Raw genomic sequence first — 26,053 nt, forward strand, 5'->3', positions numbered from 1 at the left:
ACCAACCCAGAAAAGGACGTGATAGCCTTTCCCCGACTTTCATGATGTTTTAATAAAAGTCAGTCAAAATAAGTACTCCAAGCAGCAAAAGTCTGTTCGCATTGTCCAAGACCTTCATGACTAGTCCTTTTAAAAATATCTGTATGTTTTAACTTCTGAGCTGAATAATAGAGGAAGAAATACCAGTCAGTAATTAGGAAAGAAGACAGAAGAAGTAGCATGAAAGCAAATGTAATATCCGAATTTTGGGGTGAAAGCAGCAAAACAAAATAATACCAAGGAACAAGGCAGAATGTCTCTCTAAATATTTTGGTCAGAGATTTAACCATAAATATGTGCAGCAACATTTTTCAGTTTAAGAGTAATAGTAAATTACAAATGTAAACCTGCAGAAAAAAAGAAAAAAAAGCTTGACTAGTTGAACATTTAGTTGCAGATGAACATGCACCTTTTTCCAACTACAGAATGCCAGAGATTTATTTATATATTCTATTTGCATGGCATGGCAACAATTACACATCCATATTTTGCCCAGTTCATTTTCCAATTATTTCACCTAAATGGTGCCAGGAGGACCCTGGCACTTCCTTCTGACAGTAAGAACTAATTGTTATACATTTCAAACACACTACTGCATATTACTTTTAATTACAGAAAGAAATGGGGATTATTAACTTAGCTAGTACACTTACACAAACCTGTGTGGAGTAGAACAAAATTCTGAGAATGCTATAGATTCTGCATATGATTATTATTTAGTATTTATACAAGCCATAAATATGTATGACCTAAACTCAAAACCTCAAAGCCAAAATTGACAGTCTTAACTCTTTCTTTGTGTAGTTCTGTTCATATCAAATCAGAGTTAGATCTCTGCTCCCAGTTGGGTGCCCTGTGGTCCTTAGGAATTTGAGACTGGGAGACTATATCATAAATATTTGTTCTGTCTTACAATCTTTTAGCTGTTTGCTTACAGCCACTCTTGGAGACAGACAGACTCTTGGTCAATAGGACCTGTACGGCTGTCCTTCTGTTCTTAAAATGAGTTTTGTACTTGAAGATGAGGCTGGCTGAGAGCACAATACAAATAGGAAAAAATGGTGAATTGTTAACAGGATCTCAAGTCTGACATTGTCAAGAATATGTTGGGAAAATAATTCTGAAATTTGAAATTATCAAAGGTGAATTAGGATTAAAATGGACTTGGTAAGACATTGAGAGTACTGTACTCGGCAAGGAAAGTAATTGCAAATGGGGTGTAGATTTGAAACTTATTTGATCTGTTTTGATGAATAAATTCAGGGGAGGAAAATGAACACTACTGAACAGGTATGTTACCATACTTCCTGAACACAAAAAAAGAATAAAAATGGATGAGAACAAAGTCAGTACAAACTTAGCCAACTAAGTTTTAAAAGAACAGACATCAGAAACACTTAGCATGAACCCAGAAATAAAACACACAAACAGTAATGCTGCTTCTCTACAGCTGTGGTATCAGGAAGAGTGATAAAAATGACTCTAGAAAGAAGATGTTTTAGGTTTAGCAAGAAAGTGAACTTGTCAGAATAAATAATTTTGATGACCCCAATCATCAAAGGTGATGACCGCATCAAGGTAGTCTTTCAGTAACATTCAGATTTTTTGCTCTTAAATTTCAACATTTTAATAAAGCATTAAAGCAACTGCAATGAAACAATGAAACCAGGAATAAGATTAGTAAAAGTGAGAGAAAGAAGATATTGAGATTAATCCTTTCAGTTTTCACAGTAGAGAAAATAACATCTTTTTGCAGAGTATGTCAATACAGCACAGCGATGGTCAAAAGTGCATGTGTAATGAAGGGGAGAGCTTTGTATTATGGAGAGGGTAACCCAGAACAACTTTACCTTCGAGAAAGTTCAGTTGTACATATGTAGACCTTTCCAGATTGAAAAGTGTCTATCGCATGCTTGAGTGGTCTTTTTTGTAAGGACAGGGACATATATAAGGACATTTTTGGTATGACATGCTAACCTTAACAAATGAACAAACAAATCTAAACAATCATTTCATATTGGCTAATTCAGTTTAGCAGCAAAGTAATAAAACATTCTATAAAGCTACAAAAAACTGTTCTATGTACTGTGTTGGTATGAAAAATACATTAAAGAAGCAAAGGGTGAAGTCATTGTTCCTGCAGCCAACAAATCAATGCAGTGTATTCATACTAACAGTAAGTTTTGATTTCTGTGGAAATATTTGGCTAACTCATTACAATAAACAGTGGATGTAAATGTCACAGAAGAAATAGGTGATGATTAAAATAAGTGTTGTACCTTTGCATGTTGGGATTACTCCACTCCATGTGCCATTACTAGTACAAGTGCGAATTAAGGAGCCATTTGATTCCATTGTATAACCAGGTTGGCACATATAAGTAACATTTTGTCCAACAACATAATCATCACCATATCTCATGCCATTGGCTGGGACTCCTGGATCTCCACAACTGATAACTGCAAGTAAATAGTTGAGGAACGTATTTGAAAACCTGAGTGTGATTTACTTATATGTGACAGAAAAAACATAGGACAAAACTAGGAAATTATTGGGCAAAAAGGAGAAAGTAGCATAAACCTTATTCATTCATCTGAAATCGCTGCCAAACACATGAGGAGCTGTAAAACAGTTCTATTTGGAGAACATCAATACATCTATTCAACTGTAAAATTGACAGATTGTTCAATTTTATCAGTAAAATTTAAAATTATAAAATGAAAAAAAAAAATACTTCCATAGGTCACTATCACCCTTTGATACCCACAAATTTTCCTATTATTTCAGAATTTCATTACTAAAGAAACAGATATTTATTGTTTAGTTTACTTTTGCGTAGGTACATTCTGAAAGGAAACAGTCTGGAAAATTTAAGATATATGTCTGCAAAAAGTTCCCAATTTGTAAAATCCTCATATGCTTACTATGTACATATGTAACATGTATATTATCAGCAACATGAACACTGGGGGCAACTTTTCCAATGACACCAAGCTGACTGGTGCGTTCGACATGCTGAAGGGAAGGGATGCCATCCAGAGGGACCTTGGACAGGCTTAGAGGTGGGCTTGTGCAAACCTGAAGTTCAAGAAGGCCAAGTGCAAGGTCCTTCACCTGGGTCAGAGCAAACCCCAGCATCAATACAGGCTGGACAGCAAATGGATTGAGGTCAACCCTGAGGAGAAGGACTTTGGGGTACTGGTGGCTGAAAAGCTCAACATGTCCTGACAATGGGTGCTTGCAGTCCAGAAAGCCAACCGAAACCTCGGCTATGTCAAAAGAAGTGTAGGCAGCAGGTCAAAGGAGGTGATTCTCCCCCTGTACTCCGCTCTCATGAGACTCCACCTGGAGTGCTGCATTCAGCTGTGGAGCACCCCAGCATAAGGAGAACATGGACCTGTTCAAGCAAGTTTAGAGGGCCACAAAGATGATCAGAGGGCTGGAGCACCTCTCCTATGAAGACAGGCTGAGAGAGTTGAGGATGTTCAGCATGGAGAAGAGAAAGCTGTGGGGAGACCTTATAGCAGATTTTCAGTGCTTAAAAGGGGGCTTGTAAGGAAGATGGGGACAGACTTCAGTAGGACCTGTACTGATAGGACAAGGGGTAATGGTTTTAAACTAAAAGAGGGCAGATTTAGATATTAGGGAGAAATTCTTTACTGTCAGGAGCATGAGACACTGGAACAGATTGCCCAGAGAAGTTGTGAATGCTCCATCCCTGCAGGTGTTCAAGGCCAAGGTGAATGTTGCTTTGAGCAGCCTGTTCTAGTGAAAGGTGTCCCTGCCGATGGCAGGGGAGTTGGAACTAGATGATCTTTAGGTCCCTTCCAACCCTAACCATTCTATGATTCTATGATAAACAGATGAGAATGTCCAAGCAATCCCCAAACACAGGTCATGGCTTTTGGCAAAATCAGGCCTATAGTACTTTAATGAGTGGGAGCAGTTGTAAAACCTCTTGTATCCTAATGAGATTAGATATTCACAAGAGGTTAAGAAAGATTTAAATTATTATAATTTGAGATTAACACTAAAATAAATAAGTTTCTCTCAGGTCTAGTCAATTGGATTTATCAATTTCTGAGAGTTTTCAGAGTAAGAAATCCTGAGAACCCTAGTGAAAGTGATGAAAAACTGTTGCTTTCAGGAGCAAAAACAAACAGTGGGGGAAAAAGATCTAGTTCGTAGCAAATAGAGCTCCCATGTGCTTTGGAGTTTATCTTACGGTAAACTTGACAATCCCCCTACAGCAATGTAACTGCTTCTGGAACGTTGTGCAAGGCATTTTCCTTGGCAGTAAGAAAATCCTGGCCAATTTTAACTCAATGACAAAGCATGACCGATGTGAATGGCACCTCCTCCGTGTCATGATTTCCAAAATGAAAAAAAACATAACTACATGCTTGTAGTGTATTCTGGCCAGGTCCTTTGATCTAAATCACTGGGGAACTGAAAATCCAAGGTGTATGGTATCCCTGCTCTACTATCACAGTCTGAGTGAGCAGATACTAATTAAGCTGTATGTATTAACCTTTAAAAGAAAATTGAAAAAAACCTCACCACCTCCCACACAGTTGCTGTCTATGGATACAGAAGAGACTATAAAACACACCACAGGGTTATCTCAGTTAGTCTAAGGGTAGCTAGTGCAGTGGTAAAGAAAACTGGAGGTCAGTCTAATTTATTTTACCTAGTAACATGGTAATTGTTTTTTTTTAACTTACAAATTAATGGATTTTTCTTTGCCATTCTTAAAAAGATACAGATTTGTGAAAGACAGAACTGTTAGCTACATGAGTATATTAAAGAAAATATATTTATATCCATCTTCTATATTTTACTTTATTATCTTTCAGAGGACAGAAAAACAAAGATTATTCAGTAGAGATGTATCTTACTTGTGCAGTTTGGCAAGGATCCAGACCATGTTCCATTGGCTGTGCATTGTCTTACAGATGATCCAGAAAGTATGTATCCTTCCATGCATGAATAAATTACTGAATTAGAGAATGTAGTTCCATCAATACGAAACACTTTTCCATTAGCAGTTGTTCCTGGATTACCACACTGCACAGCTATAAAGCAAAATGTGAAATATTTTTTAAATGTAGAAAAGATTATTTTTGAAATAGTAAAGTCCGAGTAAAATCCTGCTTTATTTGCTATATATGCAAGGAAAAGTAGCATTATGTTGCCAAAATCCGTGCTGTTGTTCTGAAAAGTGTAAGGAGGGGTGAGGGGGTGGGGGAGTGTGTGTGTATGTGTGTGTGTGTGTGTGTAAAGCGGTAATTCATTTCTGTAATAGCGAAGATCAAACAACAGCAGAAAGTTCTGCTAGGCTAAGTATATCCCTTCAGATACCAACACACCAACACACATACGTATTTACAATGTGTCGGGATGGAAACCACTCAACAGAAAGGGTATTACAAAACCATCTTGTGAAAGAAGATTTTAAAACGAGATGACTATTGCATACAGATAAAAGAGTCAACAATGATCAAATGGAAAATAGGAGTCAGGAGTACAAGTTGTCACATTATTTTCTGCTTTTCAGGAACTTTTCTTTGAAAAAAGAGGTTGTTGCGAATTACTTCCTATTTTTTAATCAAGAACATTAAGGTAATAAATGGTTCTCCGTAAATATCCTGTTAAAACTTTCTTCTCTGATAAAAAAAAAAAACTAGCTTAAAATTTCCAGAATTACTTTTTCCAAATAAACTTGTTTCAGCTTTTTTTTTTTTTCTACTAAATGTCAACAGTATTAGTAAATAAAATTTTTAAGCCAATCATTTATGACATAGATGTATCTAATGAAATCATGACATTGACATTTTCCTAAAAATCAGGTCTTTTCTCTGAAATTCAAATGTATAATAGTTATAAATAAAGGTCAGGTGATGGTGAGATTTTTAAGGGAAACAATCAGCAAAAACTGAGTTCTAGGAGCCTTATAAATTTCCTTTTTTGTTTAGTTTTTAGTACTGGATAACACATAGTTTACTGACACAAGATGGAGAACAACTAAACAGTTCAGTCTAATTTTTTTTTCTCAGAATTTTGAAAACATGTAGTTTCATGGGTCTCAGGAACTGATTTCATATTTGTCACCTGATATCAAACCACTGCTATGGTGTAACAACTTATTCAAAAATATTTGTCAGTCTAAAATCAATTGTATACCATTCACAATATAAAACTGGCAATGTAAAATTCATTTCCTAATTAGCATTTTTAACAAGACAGTTCAAAATATAGAGTGGATCTTCTGTGATCTACCTTTGCACTCAGGTTGCCTTCCTGTCCAACTTCCATTTGCCATACACGTCCTTTCTTCTGAACCATGAAGGATATATCCAATATCACAGCTGAAATGTACCGTGCTTTTAATTTTAAAATTGTTTTCTTCTCTAGACCCATGACCTGGGATACCTGGATCACCACAAGAACCAGCTGTATCACCTAGAATTTACAGTGCAAAGAGTCAAATAAATGTGAAATATTATTATGACACTACATTTAAAATATATGTTTCTATGTATTTATAAGTGAATTTATATTTATATTTTTAGAAAAAAAAATATCTCATTGGGTGTGAGCCCCTGTAATTACAAAACTACTTCATTCTCAAATCTTTTTTTTATACTTTTTTATATTAGTACAGAAAAAAAAAATTATAATTATCTCAAGATACCCCTTAGACCATGCTAAACTTTTGATAACAGAATAATCAAACAAGAATAGGGAAACAAAGGGAAAGCCACAAAACCTTAGTCATTAAAAGTAAGGAATCCTGAGGAAAACCAAGGTCCTGATCATAAAGGTAACTTTATTGTTTGCCTATAACAAGTGTTCATAAAATACTTACTACTTTTATAATATTGTTAAAGCTGTAACAGTTTCACTGTTGAATAAAAACTCTAGTCATGTATTTACATTTCATGTAAATCTGACATGAAGCATTTCCCTGGTTCAAAGAAATGTTGAAAGATCAAGACTGCCTAACAGCTAAAACCTCCCTTAGCTAGAAGTGTTTAAGCAAATTGTAAGATAGAGGGATTGTTTTCTACTGTGTGTAGTATATCAATGTTAAAATAACCAACAGTCATAACAATAATAACAATAACAACATCTAAGCATAGACATCTATTTATACATTTATGGTGAGAACTTTTAGAAAGCTCTAAGTAACACTGTATTGGGATAGCACAGGGGTCCTTAAACTTTTTAACCAGGGGGCCGGCGCGTGGATGCAGTGGCAGGCAGTCGTCTGCGGCTGCTTGGTTTCCCCCCACCCCCAACCCCCGGTGGAGGGGTCTGTAAATACCGGGGACCGGATTGAGGACCCTGGGGGGCCATATCCAGCCCATGGGCCATAGTTTGAGGACCCCTGGGATAGCAGGTATGTTGTTTACATCTTTTAATATGTACTTAGGATCTGCTGTTTTCTCTTTTTAAAGGTCTTTAAGCTAGTTTTATATACAAAAGAGATGAAAGTATATTACATTACTCAGTTTCAACACAAAAGGGTTGATTTCTAGAATTCATGGAGCTGCATTGTTCAGGTTTTCACACAGATATTCAGATTACAGTTTTCTGTGACAACTTGCAAATAAACTGAAAGGTCTTCTATACAAAAATTAATTCAAACATCATAATATTTTTGAAAGCATATCTGCATTATTTTGTACTTAGTTACAATAATGTAAGAAATAAAGAAGAAATATTTTAAGAATCAGCTAGCAAGTTTTAATTCAAGTGCTGAAGGAAGTCATAGCTTTACATTAGAGATAATGATACTAAAAGATTTGTACAAATTATGTAAAGAACACTTTCTGTAGAATAGCCATACTTTTCTGGTATTTACCTAAGCTTAAATAGCAGTAATAAGACAAGTTCTTACATGGAAGTAGTAAAGAAATTTGTCTGCTTTAAGTACCCAGAGACTAAAAGTGACAAACTCATTATCTAGGGGTTCTATGGGAGGTTAGGGCTCCAGACTTCTAGATGCAGGGAAAAACAGAGCTTCCTTTGCCTCAGTTGGCACTGGATGTATGTAAACTATACTGTTGGAATGACTGGCGGGACACAGTTCTTTACTAACAAAAGCATGCGCAGAACTGAATAGTGAAAGGAAGAACAGAACTAGCCTGCTGTGCTTTGAGAATTATGGTGTACGAGCAAATATTTGGTTTAGTCTGACACATCTAAGAAGCTGATCATGTTTTTGTCACTTATAAAGGTAGTTCATGTGCCAGCCTGCATTTTTGTAGGTCCTGATTACTACTTTTTATTTCCTTTCATATACTCCCTGCTTCCTTCCCTCTCCACAAATTCATTGAAAACAATTTACCTAAGCACCTCACAGGAGCTGATCTGCACTACTCCTGTAGGCTTGTGGGAAAAGAGAACGCAGCTATGGAACCTCAGTCTGGAGGCATGTTGGGAGAATCCAAGGAAAGGGCAGAACTTTCTTTGGAAATGCAGAAAACAAACCTGGCAACTCACACTACCTACCCAACCCCTTGCTGAAGTAGCTGACAATGTAGGCTAATTATGAACCACTCCCACTAACTTAGCAGCCTTAACTAAGCTTAAACTGACACCTTTCATTTCAGAATAATCAAACAAACTAATGCAGACATGCCAATTACATTGTGAACTTTTATAGCGTGTGTGTGTGCAAAAAGTACATGGTCCTATGTATTTTAATGCTTTCAGAAATAAAAAAAAATAAGTAAGTGTAAGAAGTAGCTGACTGCCTGGTTCAAAATCACAGACTCAAAAGTTTAGGCTCTTCTCTGTTTACCCATTTTATTATGTGACATAGATCAGTAAAGCAGCCTGCCAGCCCTGTTTCATAAGAAATTGTAAATAGTTCCAAATCATAGTGAGTAAAAGAATTTTATAAGCTTTGAAAATACTTCATGTCCAAGCTACTTAGGTGTCAACAACCTTTTGGTTTGAAAATAGTCTACTAAATATTTTTACAATAATTTAAAATGTTCTAAATCAAGATGTTTGGTTGTTGGTTTTTGTTTGTTTGTTTGTTTGTTTGTTTGTTTTTTTAAATCCGTATCTTACATTTTCCAGTAGTATTTATTTAGACTGTGAACAATTTGGGACAGGGCCTATTTATTATTCTAGACTTATAAAGTCTCTACAATAACAGCTCAGTTTTCGGCAAGTTACTTGACATTATGCCTAAAATAATTTTATGATGAAAAAATAAAAATAGGCTTTTTGCTGTGCCAGATATAAATTACATATTCCCCTTGTAAATGAAATCATGTGTTCTTTCCTAATGGCTAATTATTACTGTGAATTATTACTCTTTTAATTATGGGGAAGTTAACCACCAGCTTTTTTGATTGAAGGTTATAGAAATAATTTTTCTAAATGACTAATCACATCAGGAAGTGACAGTGATATAATCAATGATATCATAACAGAATATATTTTTATTACTTCATGCAGAGATTCAGCTAAGTGATTTTCATAGTCAGTTATGAGCCATCCTTCACCCACATGTGTAACAAATTCTCAGCTGGCATTTAATCTTAATGAAAGGGAGGATATTTAAACCACTTAAGTACGTACACAACCACTGCTGCACTTACGAGGAATTTTAAGTTGCTGCACATTTCTGACTCCAGCTGATATGCATGCGATGACTGAAAACTGTGTTCTGAATGCCAATAGATATCAATGAACATGGCAATTCCTTCTAGCTCTAGGATGCGAAATGGAAAGTGCCATGTGACAAAAAGGAAACTCTCTTAGGGATAATGTAACAAAATTTGGTTACCTTATGTTTGCTGACCTAACATTTTCTGTTTGAATTCTTCTCCATACATGAAAAGGACAAGCATGATGTATCTTTTGTCAGTGGAACATTCTATATTATTTACTATTAATATCATCAACAAAAAACATACAAAGTTTAAGGTCTTAATATGCATTAAAAATGAAGATAAGTTATCAAGGTTAATAATGAAAGCTAATGATTTCACACATTTTTAGATAAAAAATATAGAAATTCTGTTTGGCAAACTGCAAATTATTTTAAAATGAAAAAGTACTTCAGTTACACAGTTTGAAAACGAATTCTCAAAGTTGTCCTAAGCTAGAATTTCAGTTTTCTATAGTACAATTAAAGACAATAACAGTTTGCATTATGTTACAATTATATTTGCTACGATTAACTTTTGAATCTAAATAAAATCAATGTTTCTTCATGTACTGAGAGAAAATCATTATATGTGATCAGAGCTTCTGATCTGTGGGGAAAAAAAAAATCACAAATGCTTATCCCAAGATATCTGAACACTAATTTAATAGGATGATTAAAGAATAGTCTTATTTTCAGTAAAGTTTCTTTGTTATTTTCATATATATTTTCAGGCTTTCTATTTGTATTCCTTGATATTTTTGTATGGTTTTTTTTTACTTTTAATTCACAAATATTTTTTTTTTCTTATGTAGACTATGGAAGACTACAGTAAGTAGCCTTAAATTTTATTTAGAGAGGATATTTTATCCAAAACAAATACACATGCACACTAGCTGTAAAAACATTTTGGATCAACCTAGTCTGAATTTGTAATTCACATAAATATATCATTTATTAAGTAATATTATTTTACATTGAGCTTTGATTTCTGGTGCATAGCTCTAAACATCACAGATTATAAGAACTTGACCTTTGTTCCCATTGTGGCAAATTACGCTGTGATTTTATTGGTAGAAACTTAAGGGGCTAAATTAGGTGTTCGCATTTTGTTGTTTCTGTCACATTTTAGGTTGTAATGGCAAATTATTGAAAGATGAGGGACTCAGAGTGCAAAATAATAACATTTAGATTGTCCTTGCCTGCAACCACTTCCTAAAAGTTTGCAGAGGAATGTTCAGATACTGTAAAATTCTTCCTTGGAATTTAGTGCATGATTTTAACTAAGATGTGCTATTTTAATATTTTTTTTATTAATTTTTAACCATTTCTGTGCCATGGGCTGTAAAAAAATGCACGTTCTGAAACTGTAGCTGACATTCAGTTTATACCTGAATACACTAAAGACATGAAAGCAGGAGTTAAAAAAAAAGATTAGAACATGCAAGTCCACACCTGGAGTACTGTACCCAGCTCTGGGGTTCCCAATACAAAAAAGGACATGGACTTGTTAGAGTAGGTTCAGAGGAAGGTCACAAAAATGATTACAGGGCTGAAACATGTCTCCTGCAAAAAGGCTGTGAGAGTTGGGGCTGTACAACATGGAGAAGGGAAGGTTCCCAGGAGATCTTATTGCAGCCTTTCAATATATAAAATATATAAGAAATGTGAAAGACTTTTTATCAAAAAAAAGTCTTTCTTTTATCCTGTAGGGACAGGACAAGGGACAGCAGTTTTAAACTGAAAGAGGGTAGGTTTAGATTGGAAATAAGGAAGACATTTTTTGCAGTGAATGTGGTGAGGCACTGGACCAGGTTGCCCAGAGAAGTTGTGGATGCCCCATCCCTGGAAGTATTCAAGAACAGGTTGAATGGGGCTTTGAGCAACCTGGTCTAGTTCAAGATGTCCCTGCTCATTGCAAGGGGGTTGGAACTAGATGATCTTTGGAGGTCCCTTCCAACCCAAACCATTCCATGATTCTATGATTCTAGTGGAAGATGTCCCTGACCATGACTGGGGTGTTGGACTAGATGATTTCTAAATGCCCCTTTTGACTCAAACTATTTTATGATTCTAATGATCTAATGATTTATTAACACTGTTAAGAACCTTGGATTTTTAATGTGAAACTAGTATAGCAGTACTGTCAGATTTGCATACTCATTATTTTTCATCTCTTGTTTTGGCATACCTGTAACAAGAAAAAATGCGTCACTTGTTTTCCTCCTATTTTCTGCCTTTGCAGATATCTAAGTATTCTGAATTGCACAGGTCTAAATAAGGTCCAAAACCCCACTGATTACTTTAAAGTATATAATGGAAACGTGAGGATGACAAGAAAGAACCTCCCCTAAGTCTTTATTGAGAACGGAAACTGGTAACATGATTAACCTCTATGATAATGTATTTACACACTCTAAGATAAGAAATGGTATTCAGCCAAATACCAAGTTCATTTGTGACTTGGATTTTTTTTTTTCTGTAACAATCTGCACTTGATTACTGCTCTTAAAGTGAATCACACTGAAGTTGTGAAACAGAACATTCCTAAGCATCAAGTTGTTCAGAAAATATATCGACTTTGGTGAGGGCTAATCCATTATGAGGATTAGATGGTGTTCCCTCAAAACCCAAACATACTACCTTGAAACTGTATGGAGCCCACTTGGACTTATTTATAATGAAAAAAATATATTATGTAATTAAGATATACTTGAGGTGTCGTCAAGTCAGCAGGTATTTAGCAAGTTAAAAAAGATAATTAACCAATCACCTTGAAGAGACAGTGATGCAAGGTTTGTCTGTGGAAACTAGTACTTCTTCCAGCAGTCACATAGAAAATATTTTCAAAACAAATTGGTTCCTTTAACATTCTCTTTAATGTGCAATTTCCTATTTGTATTAAATGTCATTGAGAAAGACTACTTCTCCCAAATTATTTTCTTGCTAATAGTGTATAGTTTTTTGGGGTTTACTTATTTGTACTTGGATCAGTTTTATACATGATTTTCCAGATTTTTGCATGGCCTTCTGATTAAAAAAAAAACCAACAACAAATTCAAAACAACTTCTAGGCACAGTCATTAATTCAAAAATATTACCTGAACAATGCGGTAGAGATCCACTCCAGTGTCCATTTAACTGACATGTACGAGATGACTGCCCTAACAGCGATCGTCTACCTGTGCAGGTATAATGAACAGTAGACCCAAACGTGTATTTATCTCCAGACAAGACCGCGTTAGGAGGAATGCCAGGATGGCCACAGTCAATCACTACAATGCATAATTATTTGAGATAAAAAAAGGTTATTATCACTGATCACACAGTTTGTAGTTATAATTTTCATAACTCCATACATAAACTATGAAGAGGCTGACATTTTTAGGGTTTGGGGGACAGGGACATTACAGACCAAAAGCTGTGAAACAAATGAGATGTCAGAAAGGTATTTTAGATATAGGTATTGAATTGATGTCAAAAGACACTCATTCACTACATTGATCTTTATGCCATGAACACATGCACACACAGAGAGACACACACACACACATGCATGTACTCTTTAGAGAAAAAGTTCAGGAAGACAGTATCTGCCAAAGTCACTGCTGAGGTAGAGAATACACAGACTTCATCTCTCATTCACTGGTCCCAAATCATTGGTCATTAAGTCTATTGGTTTATAAAGAAGATCATTTTTGCTAATTTTTGCTATGAACCTTAATGTTAGTGTACTAATTTCATATTCATGGGTTTGGTTACTTAAAATATTATATTGCATAAACAGAATATTTGTTTACATATTTTTTATGTATTCCTAGACATCATCTATTGATGTTAATTGCACAGAGGATGGATGGAATTTCTATAGGATCCCAATCTTAGAAATGGTCATGGATAAACTCACTATCAGTTGTTTATTGAATACATTTTGATCAATAATTGCTTGTTATTGCCATACTGTGCTTGAGTTTTAGTACTTGAGAGTTTTGTCATTTCTGCTTACAGATTGCATGTAAGGGTATCCAAGTAAGTTTATACACATCTAATTTTGCTAACTGTCTCAAATGTCATGAAGTATGCAAACTCAAGAAAGAAAATGAGAAAATTTAGCATAATATCTTTTGTCCTTTAGTTGCTTATACAGGAAATTATGATAAGTGGCTCATGCTATAAATGATCAGAAGCAGATTTTTTTTTTTAGGAATATAAAACAGGCTAATAGAAACCTGACATAAAATCAAGATATCACTGAAACAATTTCAGCAGCCTCCTATCTACTGGAGGAAAGTTGTATAAAGTAACAGTGATGCTACCTTGGCTAGATCAACAGGAAGTTACTCCATAAGACTAAAATAAAATAACAAAAGGACTTATGCATCATTATGGAGAACAATGTATGTAAATGAAACAAAGTTCTGTATTGAAAAGAATTAGCTACTCTGTCTTTTTAATATTAAGAGCACATATAAAAAGTGTACAAAAGAAACCCCCTCACATGTAGAATCAATGCAGAGAAAACTTTTATGGCTTCAGAGTGAGGAGTTTAAAAGCAAACTAAATATATCAAGTTCAGGAAATGCAGTAAAAATTCATAAACCAAATTTACTCTGTTCACAGAATGAATCTAGCCTTGCATGTCTGATTTCTTTTTATCTTACACCTCTCCATGGCATGTGGCATACCTTGGCCAAAGACAGTTGTATTTATGCATCATGAAAATTAGAGATTAAAGCTGCAAATACCAGGGTACTAGAATAGCTGCCTACATCATACAAATTTAGTTTTTATCAGAAATTCATCATCTTAAATATCAAAACATTTTCAGCAGCATTTCTTTATCAAAAAAAAGCCATATCAGAAGCCTGATCAGGGTTGAGGATGTATTCAATTCCCTAGCACTTCAGATGTATACAACAATACAATAGTTGTACTATACAACATATGACCAAAGTCATGTGTGATGATTCATCTTCTTCTAATGATTATTCTTGGTCTTAGAGCTTTACCTTTATACATATACTGATCTGTGTCCAATGACACATGTTCTCTTAGACATCCAACTTGCAAGGTGCAGAACCCTCCTGACAGCCCCACAAAGGACTTAGCAATGTGGTATGTGATCGATTGACTTTGATTTCTGCCTAGTGCCACTGACTTCTATGACCATTTTGTAGGCTTGCAGGACGGAGTAAAATGGTCAGAAAGGTCAACTTCACAAACTGGGAACTTGCTGTTTTCATGTTACTTGTTTAAGCAATTGCTTATAAATAAAATATACTATTCATTATGCATGATTGTAAAGAAAGAAAACTTAGAACATTGGTAATAAAAAAAAGCATGCAGGCTTCAATAAATCGGTCATGCAGGCTTCAATAAAATGAAATTATTTATTATTTTGAAAAACATTCACAATTTTCCAGAGCGTTTTGATTATCTCTATTTTTTTTGATTGATTCTTTTGCCCTTTTCAGATGTGGCCATAGAGGAAAAGCTAATTTCATACTGGTACCTTACAGGACTTCATTTTGGGCTTTCCTACCCATACTTCCCTTTTATATTTACAGTTATGTCTAAAAGTCCTGGATTTCTAATAACTGATTTAGAAAAATATACCAACCTGTAATGTTACTCTTAATTTGATTATACATTCTACATAATTAAATTTTATATTCATGTTCTCAGGTGGAGATTTCATATGAAAATTTGACAATATTTCATCTTTTTTCTCCTAAAGCTAATTCATCCTCTATTTTAATCAATTTCTTCCTTTCAGCCTCTCTGTTACAGAATCATAGAACAGTTTGGGTTGGAAGGCACCTTTAAAGGTCACCTAGTCCAATCCCCTTTCAATGAGCAGGGACATCTTCAAATAGATCAGGTTGCTGAGAGCACCACCCAACCTGACTTTAAATGTTTCCAGGGATGGGGCATCTACCACCTCTCTGGGCAACCTGATCCAGTGTTTCATTATCCTCATAGTATTTCTTTTTTTTTTTTCCTTATTATCTAGCCTAAATCTACCCTCTTTTAGTTTAAAACCATTACCCCTTGTCCTATAACAACAGGCCATGCTAAAATGTTTGTCCCCATCTTTCTCATAAGCCCCCTTTAAGTACTGACAGGCTGCAATAAGGTCTCCCTGAAGCCTTCTCTTCCCCAGGCTGAATAACCCCAACTCTCTCAGCCTGTCTTCATAGGACAGGTGCTCCAGACTTCTGATAATTTTTGTGGTTCTCCTCTGGACCTGCTCCAACAGGTCCATGTCTTTCCTGTGCTGAGGACTCTAGAGCTGGACACAGCACTCCAGGTGGGGTCTTCCCAGCATGGAAATCATTTCCCTTGGCCTGCTGACCATGCTTCTTTTGATGCAGTTCAGGATATGGTTGGCTTTCTGGGCTGCGAGTGCACATTGCTGGCTCATGTCCAGTTTTTCATGCACCAGTACCCCACAGTCCTTCTCACTGGAATTCTTTGAGGTATATTGTGCAAACATATTTTTTTTATTATTTGGAGTACATTTAAAATTTAAAGTATTTCACTAGCAACATGTACCTAAGTAGCATATGGCCCTGAAAGTCTTTGATTCAAAGGGAGACTTAAAAAGGGCATTATGGTCCGGGCCAAACCAAATTCTGCTTCTTACAGGATTTATAGTGGCTAGAAGTACTCTAACTACAGCAAATGTTAAAGGATTTGAGTTACTTCACAGGTGGAAAACTTCTCCTTTGTTACCATGTTTCTTCTCCATTACTCTAGTGATATGTCAAAAAAAGTATGTTCTTTGAGACTAGTTAGAGAGACTGAAACCCACTTAGGTAAAAGAAATAATCCAACCTGGGTCAAAGGAAAACATCCAGCAAGTTTTTTACTTCTTTTCCATTGCTCTTACAGTGGAAAAATGTGCAGACAATGTGCGAATGACATACTTGTGTATGTCCAAAAGGGAAACAATTTGGAAAACACTTGAGAAGCTGAAAGGCTGTTATAAAAAATATTTGGTAACTGCATCAGAATAAGCTTTGGTAAGCTTTATGATTACAAAGTATCATGGACAGTGCCTAGGTTAGAATCCATTGACCCCTCTGTATAAATGACACAAATAAAGTGGAGGATGCCCTTTCAAAAGTACATACAGCATTCTGACTGCCAAAGGTCAGCTTAAAAGAAGAGTAAAATCTGTATTACTAAATTACTTATGACAATTTTGAAAGAAGACTGAGGGATAAAAATACAAAACTAGAAAGAAGAAATCTTTGCACTTTTACCTTTAGAATTTCTTTCTCTTTGGAGATACGTTACTGTTAAGTAACATTTATCTTTCTGAAATGCTAATATTACATTAAATTTAATGTACAACTGTTAGACTCTTTGTTCTAAGTCTATAAGTTTGTTAACTGTGACTTGCAATCAAGCTATATATCTCATCAAAGAAAGGGACAACTTTCAGACTAAAGGTTTTTACAGTAATATGAAATAAAGTTTCAGTGTTTTTTTTTCTTTAAAGAGACAATAGCAGAACTGGAGAAACCTCAAATAAGGAAGACTAATAAGGTTAAAACAGAGAATGAATATCTACAATATTGCAGATTTTGGTCCATGATCCCTGAATAATGAATCCTTAAGGAAACCTGTTTTCCCTTTAATCTCTAGAAAATAAAGCTTTCAGTCTTTCTCAGAGAGACATTTTGATCCTGAACCGACTTATAGAGAACTGGATAAACTAACTGTCCCAGCCAATTAAAAACCTATAAAATATCTGTGGCTATATCTACACCACAGAAAGGTGTTCATGACAAGCCAGAACAAAAATGACCTCCTTGCCTGATCCACTTTCCTTAGTGGATAGGTTGCATATGACTATGATGTTCAGGTACATCTGGTAGTATGGTAAGCTGAGGACGTGATCCAAAGGACACTTTTGGTGCTCTGCAGTGCCATTACTATTTTGCCATTACTATTTGCTTACTCTCTTTATAGATAGTCTGATCTTGCTGTTGTCCCAAAAGAAGTCCCGCAAGTACTATAGTGATGTAAGTCAATAATTGGGTACTATAGTTTTAGTGTGATTATAGCTTTGTGGCCAATGGAGGCCACATATTGGGAAATTCAGTGGATGTTTTTTGGCCTTCTATTCCTGCTATCAGGGATCATCCCTGCTATCATGCAATCACAGTTGAAGCATTCAGAGATGTTAATGTCGGTTACTTCATTTCCCAACGTTTCTAAGTTATTTACTACATACAATAACAATACAACTGTGCTACTTCAGCTGCTACTGAGACATTCTGTCATTACTGCACACACACAAATGCATACAAATATGATTATTCTAACTGCTGTCATGAGACTGATGGAAATGTGGTATAAATTAATACCTAATCTAGTCCACATAATTTGTAGAAGCATACACATTATCTACTTACTAATGCATTCAGGTAGAGGTTTGTCCCAGTGGCCATTTGGTTGACAAATTAAAACTGAAGAGCCAAATAAAAAGTATCCAGGATTACAGTCATAAAATACTACTGTGCCATATGTGAAATTCCCATGTTCAATTTTACTTTCTCTTATAGAATTTGCAGGAATTCCAGGATCAGAACAATTGACCACTAAAAAGAAAAAGAGCACAGACTTGAGAGTCATACAAATACAGTCTACTAACATGGTCTTTAAATGGTGTCTTATCCTTTGTATGAGAAACTTCAAATGTGTTGCTACCCTGATTTTATATACCCTGTTTTTATATATAATGATACCAAAATAGGAGGATGATATGAAACAAAGAGATGGTAAAAATAGGAGATGCTAAACTCAGAGCAAATAAAAGGGAATGTTTTTTTTTAACAGCGTATGATGATACTATAAATTATTTCCACTAAAAGTGACTGGACATACAATATATTCAATTTATACTCTTGCCTTGACATAAACTATTACCCGCAACTGGAAACAGGTTAAGGAGCTAGATGTGCCTTTGGTCTAACCCACAGAGCCATGCAAATATACTTATGTTCCTATACTAACATTTTGATAATGGAGCACCTTTGAGGCAGATAATTTGAGCTAAAGAGCACATGGTCACTTAGGTAAGATTGGTGATTCTGCTAGAACAGGGAAATATCCCAGCAAATAGGTATGTTCTTTTAAAAATAGAGGTATACATTGATGGTTAAGAATACTGGTGGATTTTTTGAGTCCTCAACTTCTTAGGATTCGTATGTTTGAAAATCACTGAAGATTTATTTATTTATTTTTATTACTGTGTTTTGTTTTGTTGTTTGTTTTTCGTTTTTTGGGGTTTTTTTTCTCCTTTTTTATAACTTACAGCTGTTGGTGAGGGGAGTATAATACTTATCTTAGGGTTCATGGTGATTTTTGTAACATTTTCCATGCAATAGACTCCTCAGGTCAAGTAAACACACCATCACCTACTCAAAGTTACTCTAGAAAACTACAGTTCAGCTAAAAATTAGTGACTATATCCTTAGAATCAATTTCATGTTAATATGCATACATGTGTATATACCTGTGTGCAAATATGGATCTGTGTGTATGTGCATGGATGTATGTACATAAAGGTATCAAAATATACTAAAAAATATCTGTAATTAAAAAAAGGGAAAAAAAGCTATTGCCAGATAAAATTTAAGATAATTTTAACTAACTACATCACTTAATGTAGTTATTTTTTGGCTCTCTCAAATTTTGGAGTTCCTATACTAAGTGTTGAGAGTCTGCTTGTGTGCTCCTCCTAATAGTTCTCAAATATTAGTACCACAAGACTAGAATACATATATTTTTGAAGGATAGAAATAACTTTCTGGTTGAATTTGACTTCTTTAACATTAAATGACAGCTCAAATCTTTTAGTTATATTGACGGAAACTGTTGAAATTTTGGTGTGGTTTTTTTGTTTGTTTTTTTTTTTTTTTTTCCTGAATGAAAATTTGAGCTATATTTCTATCCATTTTCATTTTTGTAGGCAAGCATTTTATAACAGGTGAACATTCATCTTCAGGTTATTAAACATGTACTTTAAGTAATGAAAATTATTTATTATGTATATTAACCACTTTACAACACAAAGTACAGACACAGAAGAAAGTTTCTCTGTGACAGTTATCCTGGCAACCTGAATGTAGAACAGACCTAACCGAAAAATCATAGAATCACAGAATCATGAAATATCTTCTTTAACAATTTGATTCCTGTTAGTAAGACAGGAATAATTTTGTCTTGACAGTGTCCCTTTACCTTCATTTTATTTTTCAACCTTAACTTTCCAACTAAGTTTGAAATCTATATGCTCACATTCTTACCTTTGCATATGGGAGGTGGGTGGCTCCACTGCCTATTAGCCTGACACTGTGCTTTGGTTGGTCCTTGCATAACATACCCAGTATTACATGAGAATGTCACAACATCATTGAAGTTAAAACCATTTCCACTTGTTCTTCCATAAATAGGACTACCAGGGTGACCACAGCTAACAGCTAGCATAGCACAAAACAAAGAAACAAGAAACAGAGCATGCTGTTATCACTTTTCATGATTTATGGTATAATAGATAATCATTATACTCATTATATAATAGTAAAGTTTTGATATTATAAGATACTGAGTGCTTTCCATGAAAGATTCACATTTCTTTGAACTCAGTAAGTACCAGGATGTTCAAGCAATCATTTAAATATCTAAGTAAACTGAACAGAATTTGCCATGCAGTAATCAGGACAAATGAAGAAAACTTTTCTGAAGAATCAGGAGAAAAGCAAACACAATTTTCATTACATACAGTCTGAAATGGAAAAGAAATATTTTAGTGTGTTAATTCCTCAGGTATTACTTCTTATAAATATGTCTTAGTATTCAGCTCACAGAGATGTTTTTTTCATGTACATAACAAAAATTATTCTAGTGAAAACGTAAGTACGATATTTGCATAAAATTTTGAATAATGCCCATGCATACACAGCAATACACAACAGTAGTAATATGTCTAACCACTGGGTAAGTAAGAATGGCAAATTGAAAAAGAAAAAGGTCAGAATCATTAAATTTAAAAATTACCCAAAAATTCATTTACAACATCTAAAGTTAAATAAATAAGGAAATGTGAGACTATTTTTCTACACTTCATTTGAACCTTTGATCTGAAGTAGAGCTGTTCCTAAATATCTAGCACAGTCAGAAGCAGCTACTGTTAATAGCAGCTTTTTGCAAATTCAAACTTTTCCCCAGTTCTTGTGTCCTTTTCTGAAGTGCTGTATTGTGTATACTCCTGTATTCAAACAAGCAGCTTCCATTTGATTAAAGGAAGAAAATACATCCATCTTCTCTACCGTTATCACATCCAAAACACTGATATTATGATTTTAATTTAGAATTCTTGATTAATGGTGTCTACTTTCATTGCCTTAAAAGTTACCTACAAAGAAGTGTATTGCTCTGAAATCTACTATAAAGAAGTAATGGTCTATTATTGTATCATAAAGTGGAAACAAAATTAAGAAATGCAAGTATTATAATAGTGTTAAGTAAAACTAGTTCTATGTAAAACAGAGTGAGCAGTAAAGGATAATGAATTAACATTGTGTATTATGATTTGTCATTCAGAAAGTTGCTGCTATAAAAATGCAGGTATAAAAGTAGAGTATTTGGAGATGGACTAAAATTTTAAATACACTGATGTTACTGAACCTGAATGATTGAAACATAGCTGTAATTCGCTTCACAATCTTTTGAGAACTCTCAAATTTACTGAATACAGTATTTTCTATTATGTAATGGTATTTCATGTGATGTATTGACACAATTATCATACAAAAGGAGCCTCATTAACAAAATACAAAATTCATGATAAAAAAGCTAAAAACCAAACCAGAAAATAAATTAACAGTATCTCTGTGAGGAGAAGAAAAAAATAAGTGTAAGTTCGTTGAAGCAAACATTTTAATCATCAGTGCTGGCAGTGTAATTCAAGAATATCTACTTACATAACTACTACAATCAAAGTAAATGTACATTAAATGTTTCTGAAAACCACTAAGGGACATAAAACCATTTTCAAATTTAAGTACCTGGGTGCCTAAGCCCCATTAGTTTTTGAAGAAGTTTCATATTCATGTATAAATGACAGACATTTAGTAGCCAAAAGAAGTGATGGAAATTTTAATCTTTAACCAAAACAAAGTTTTAAATTTTAAATCTAAGACTGTATGTGGCCACATACTTTTGAGGATCTGCTTTAAATATTTTAATTTTTTATTAATACTAAGTTGCAAAGTCACTCCTTTTGTCAGACATAAACATTCCTTTAACATAAATCAGTATGTGCTACCATGCTCACTTACGCACACAGGATGGAAGCTGACCAGACCAGTTGTGATCCTGTTGACATATTCGTACTGAAGAACCAATCAGCCGAAAACCAGGACTGCACTGGTATACAACTGTGTCTCTATATCCATAATTTTCTCCAATTACTTGACCATTAACTATAAGATCTGGAATACCACAGTGACCAGCTAGATTTTTCAAAGTAAATAAAAAGGAAAAATGATCAGTAAATATGTCAGAGAAATTTTAAATATACCTCCTCAACTAAAGAAATACTGAACATCTTGAAAATTTTTCAACGGATTTCATTCAAAGGTGTATTTTTAGTAAATCGGGGAAAACTGCAATACTGCATTTGTATAGGTAGGACTGTACACATACAAAAAAGTTACAAAAAGACAGTGTAGCAAAGAGATTAAATGTTATATATATTATCAAATTTCCTTTCAAAAAAATTTAGTAACTCCTTTTTATTAAAACCTGTAAAATTCAATATTATATCCCTTAGTATTATTTTAGTTAAGATTAAACTTAATAAAGTTTACATTACACTATTATACAATTAAATAAATATAACAAATCCATATAAATACAAATAAAAATAAAATAAATAAATTTTATAAGTATAAATCCATATGGTTGTTACAAATATAGCCTTCTTATAATGGAAAAAATTAAATTGCACAATTTATTACTGGATTCTGACTCTGAATTCTTTTCTGTTCTTTCTCTACTATTGATCACAGAGAAATCACCAAGAGATTAACATGTTTGGGTTAAAGGCAGTCAATACAACATCCAAATGTCCAACAACCAAAAACCTTTCTATGTAAAACCTATCTACTAGCCTGTATTCTTAAAAGATGAGAAGTATTTTATTTACACTATGAAAGTCACAAACAGGCATTTCATTTAGAGAGAGGCTGGGAAAAAGAATGAAGCATGGGTCATTTGTTATTATTTTTCTTAATGAACTCCGGAAAAAAGGGAATGTGATTCAGCACATAATGTGGTAATGCAAAATCCTCCGAGAATGGTTGACCTCTGGCAGAGAACTCACTGCAAAAACAAGTAAGGGAAGCAAGCAAAACATGCAATGTTTCAGGTAGCATTTTAGTGCAAATAAATATTACCAGACACCCAAACTCCTCTGCTCTCCTTTTCTCCTTTACTTCTCAGACTTTCACCTCCTAAACAAACCCCCGAAATATGGGGTTGCTAATAAGAAAGGACACTTAGAGTTTGTATTGGTTTTTTTTTTTCCTTTGAACTTTTATGTGTTTATAATACCCTGATGTACTATTCAGCATTCTGCCTCATTCTTGCAAGGCTAGAAACTTCCTATGGAAAAAATAAATAAATAAATAAATAAATTGCATATTGAGATTTTCTTATAGCTTGCATCTGCCAACTTAATTCTTGTATATCATTTAATTGTATGAATCATGATAAAACCATCAGAATTAATAATGTAGGTAGTATGTGAAACTTCACACAGATTAAATTAATGATTGCAATTTGACTTCTGTATAAGGATCAGGAATCCAAATTAGACACTCTTCAAAAATATATTCCCCCTTGTTTGTCTGCTTCCCATTTCCCTCGGTTTTACATAAGGACCAGGCATACTTCAAATGTGCTTTATGTTTTCTGTGATAATACAACATAATATGTTTAACGCAATTTTTGTTGGAGTATTTCTTGATTCTCCAGGAAAGCCATAATCTCCTCAGCATGTAGTAGACTTTCTTGAACATGCCACAAAGGGCCCAATTTCCCTATCCTATCACATCTTTGATGATAAACAGGACTAACCAGATGCGGAGTAAATACTGAGCTGCAAAAGATCTGTTTCTATGAGAAATACAACCAGACAGTTTGCAGTGATTCAGAACATGTTCAGGGAAATATTTTTCTAATTGCATTTAATTGCAATATTTGACCTGGTTCTTAATTAAAATTTTAGTCTTGCTTTATTGCAGTGGAAGCAAGTACAGCACTAGAACGGTCAAGCTCTGTTTCCTGTGCAGAGGGAACAAAATTGAAGTCAGCCAGCACATCAGGTGCCTAAGTTCACACTGCAGTTGCTGCAACTGTGTGTGGACACTACAAAACCCACAGAACTGCAACAGGTGAAAAAATCATTGTAAATAACTTGTAAGTCTTGCATTAATGTCTCTGTCTATTTTGCAAAAATTTAAAATCACTTAAAATTCCCATCCTCTCAGCCTATCTCCTCTCACTGTCATAAACCTCTCAGACCCTTTTCTTTTTGTTCTTTTGACTTTTAAGTTTCTTTTTTCTTTCTCCTTTTCTTTTGACTTTCTTTGACATCCTCTGTTGACAAGGAAAGAGCAATGGATGTTGTTTACCTGGACTTCAGTAAAGCATTTGACACTGTTTTCTGCAGTCATCTGGACAAACTGGCAAGGATTGGGTGGGTAGTCCGAGAGCTGGGTAGGGAATGGGCTAACAGGTTACACTTGGAAAGTGGTGATCAATGTTTTTTTTCCTCAGTCTGGCAGCCTGTCACAAGTGGGATTCCTCAGGGATTGATACAGGGCCCCACACTGTTCAACATCTTCATAAATGGTCCAGATGATGGGATTGAGAGCACCCTTACAAGTTTACTGATGGCACCAGACTGGGTGGTGAGGTGAACACATCAGAAGGGAGAGCCATTCTACAAAGAGACCTGGACAGGCTGGAAGAGCAGGATACTGTATGAACAAGAACTGAATGAAGTTTAATGAAGACAAGTGCAAGGCCCTGCACCTGGGAAGGAATAACAGAAGAGCCCAACACTAGCTAGCAACTGTGTGGCTGGGGAGCAGCTTTGCCAAAAGCAGCCTGGGGGTCCTGGTGGACAACAGGCTGGACCTAATTCAGCAGTGTGCCGCTGCGGCAATGAAGGCAAATTGGATCCTGGGCTGCATGTGCAGGAGCATTATTAGCAGAGACAGAGATGTGATCATCTCAAGCTATTCAGCACCTGTCAAGCTATACCTGGAGTAGTGTCCATTCTTGTCACCATCACTGAAGAAAGATACAGACAGACTGGCGAGGGTCCAAAAGAAGGCCATGAAGATAATCAAAGGGCTTGAGAACCTCCTCTTTGAGGAAAGGCTGATAGTGTTAGTCACTGAAGAAAAGAAGGCTCACAGGGGACTTCATCACAGTATTCCAGTACTTAAAGGGCATCTACAAAGAGGACGGAGGCTCTTCCCAAAGAGAAGACAAGTGGCAGTGGGGACAAGTTGCACTGGGAAAGGTTTTATCTCGACATAAGAAAGAATTCTTTTTACAGCAAGAACAATCATTCACTGGAACAACCTCCCCAGAGATGTGATAGGAGTCCCCATCACTATAAGTTGTCAAGATGTGACTGGACTGGGTGCTAGATAAACCCATCTCAGCTCCCTCTCCCATGAAAGGTTGGATCAGATGATCTTTCAAGGTCTCTTCCAGCTTGGGCTGTTCTATGATTCTCTTCAAATCCCTCTGCCTTGATTATGCCCTTCCATTCTGTATAACACTACACCTTTAGAGCACTGACTATACTGCATAACTAATTGTGAACTAGTCACTATTAGTAAGGAAGTATATATTTTTTAAATAGTAGAGCCTACTCCTACCCTTGTGTAAGGTTTCCAAACTGAAAAATAAATAAATATAAATGATGAAGAATATTATAAAACTATAGTTCTATCATAACAGAATTCTAACTCAACTTATTGTGACAGTGGTAAGGAACTAAATATAATTTAAAACCAGGATATTTCAGACCCCTGACACATTTTTTATCTCAATTTTAAAAACCAAAATACTTTGTGATGTGCAGTATTTGTCTCCAGTTTTCACTCTAGTCTTCATGGGAAGTTTTGTATGACTGGGAGACATACAATTCAAAACAAACACTACATTCAAAAAACATCAAAATTATGAGTTCTGCCCTATTTGTTTAATTTTCAAAATACCGTCTGTCATATAGGTGCATGTGGT

At 34.9% G+C, this 26,053-nt stretch overlaps 1 protein-coding gene across 2 annotated transcripts in view; it reads right to left on the reverse strand.

The window, feature by feature from the left end:
- The window catches only part of CSMD3 (CUB and Sushi multiple domains 3), a 726,030-nt gene that overhangs the window by 36,108 nt on the left and 663,869 nt on the right, over positions 1-26,053 (reverse strand). For both annotated transcript variants that reach the window (XM_040588420.1, XM_040588419.1), the window contains 7 exons: positions 22,066-22,239; positions 20,032-20,205; positions 18,136-18,321; positions 12,811-12,984; positions 6,319-6,501; positions 4,938-5,114; positions 2,319-2,498 (listed from right to left, as the gene is read on the reverse strand). In XM_040588420.1, the coding sequence (XP_040444354.1) occupies positions 2,319-2,498; positions 4,938-5,114; positions 6,319-6,501; positions 12,811-12,984; positions 18,136-18,321; positions 20,032-20,205; positions 22,066-22,239 (1,248 nt within the window). The remainder of the gene's footprint in view (positions 1-2,318; positions 2,499-4,937; positions 5,115-6,318; positions 6,502-12,810; positions 12,985-18,135; positions 18,322-20,031; positions 20,206-22,065; positions 22,240-26,053) is intronic.

Source organism: Falco naumanni, chromosome 3, assembly GCF_017639655.2.
Source record: "Falco naumanni isolate bFalNau1 chromosome 3, bFalNau1.pat, whole genome shotgun sequence".
Classification (NCBI taxonomy): Eukaryota; Metazoa; Chordata; class Aves; order Falconiformes; family Falconidae; genus Falco; species Falco naumanni.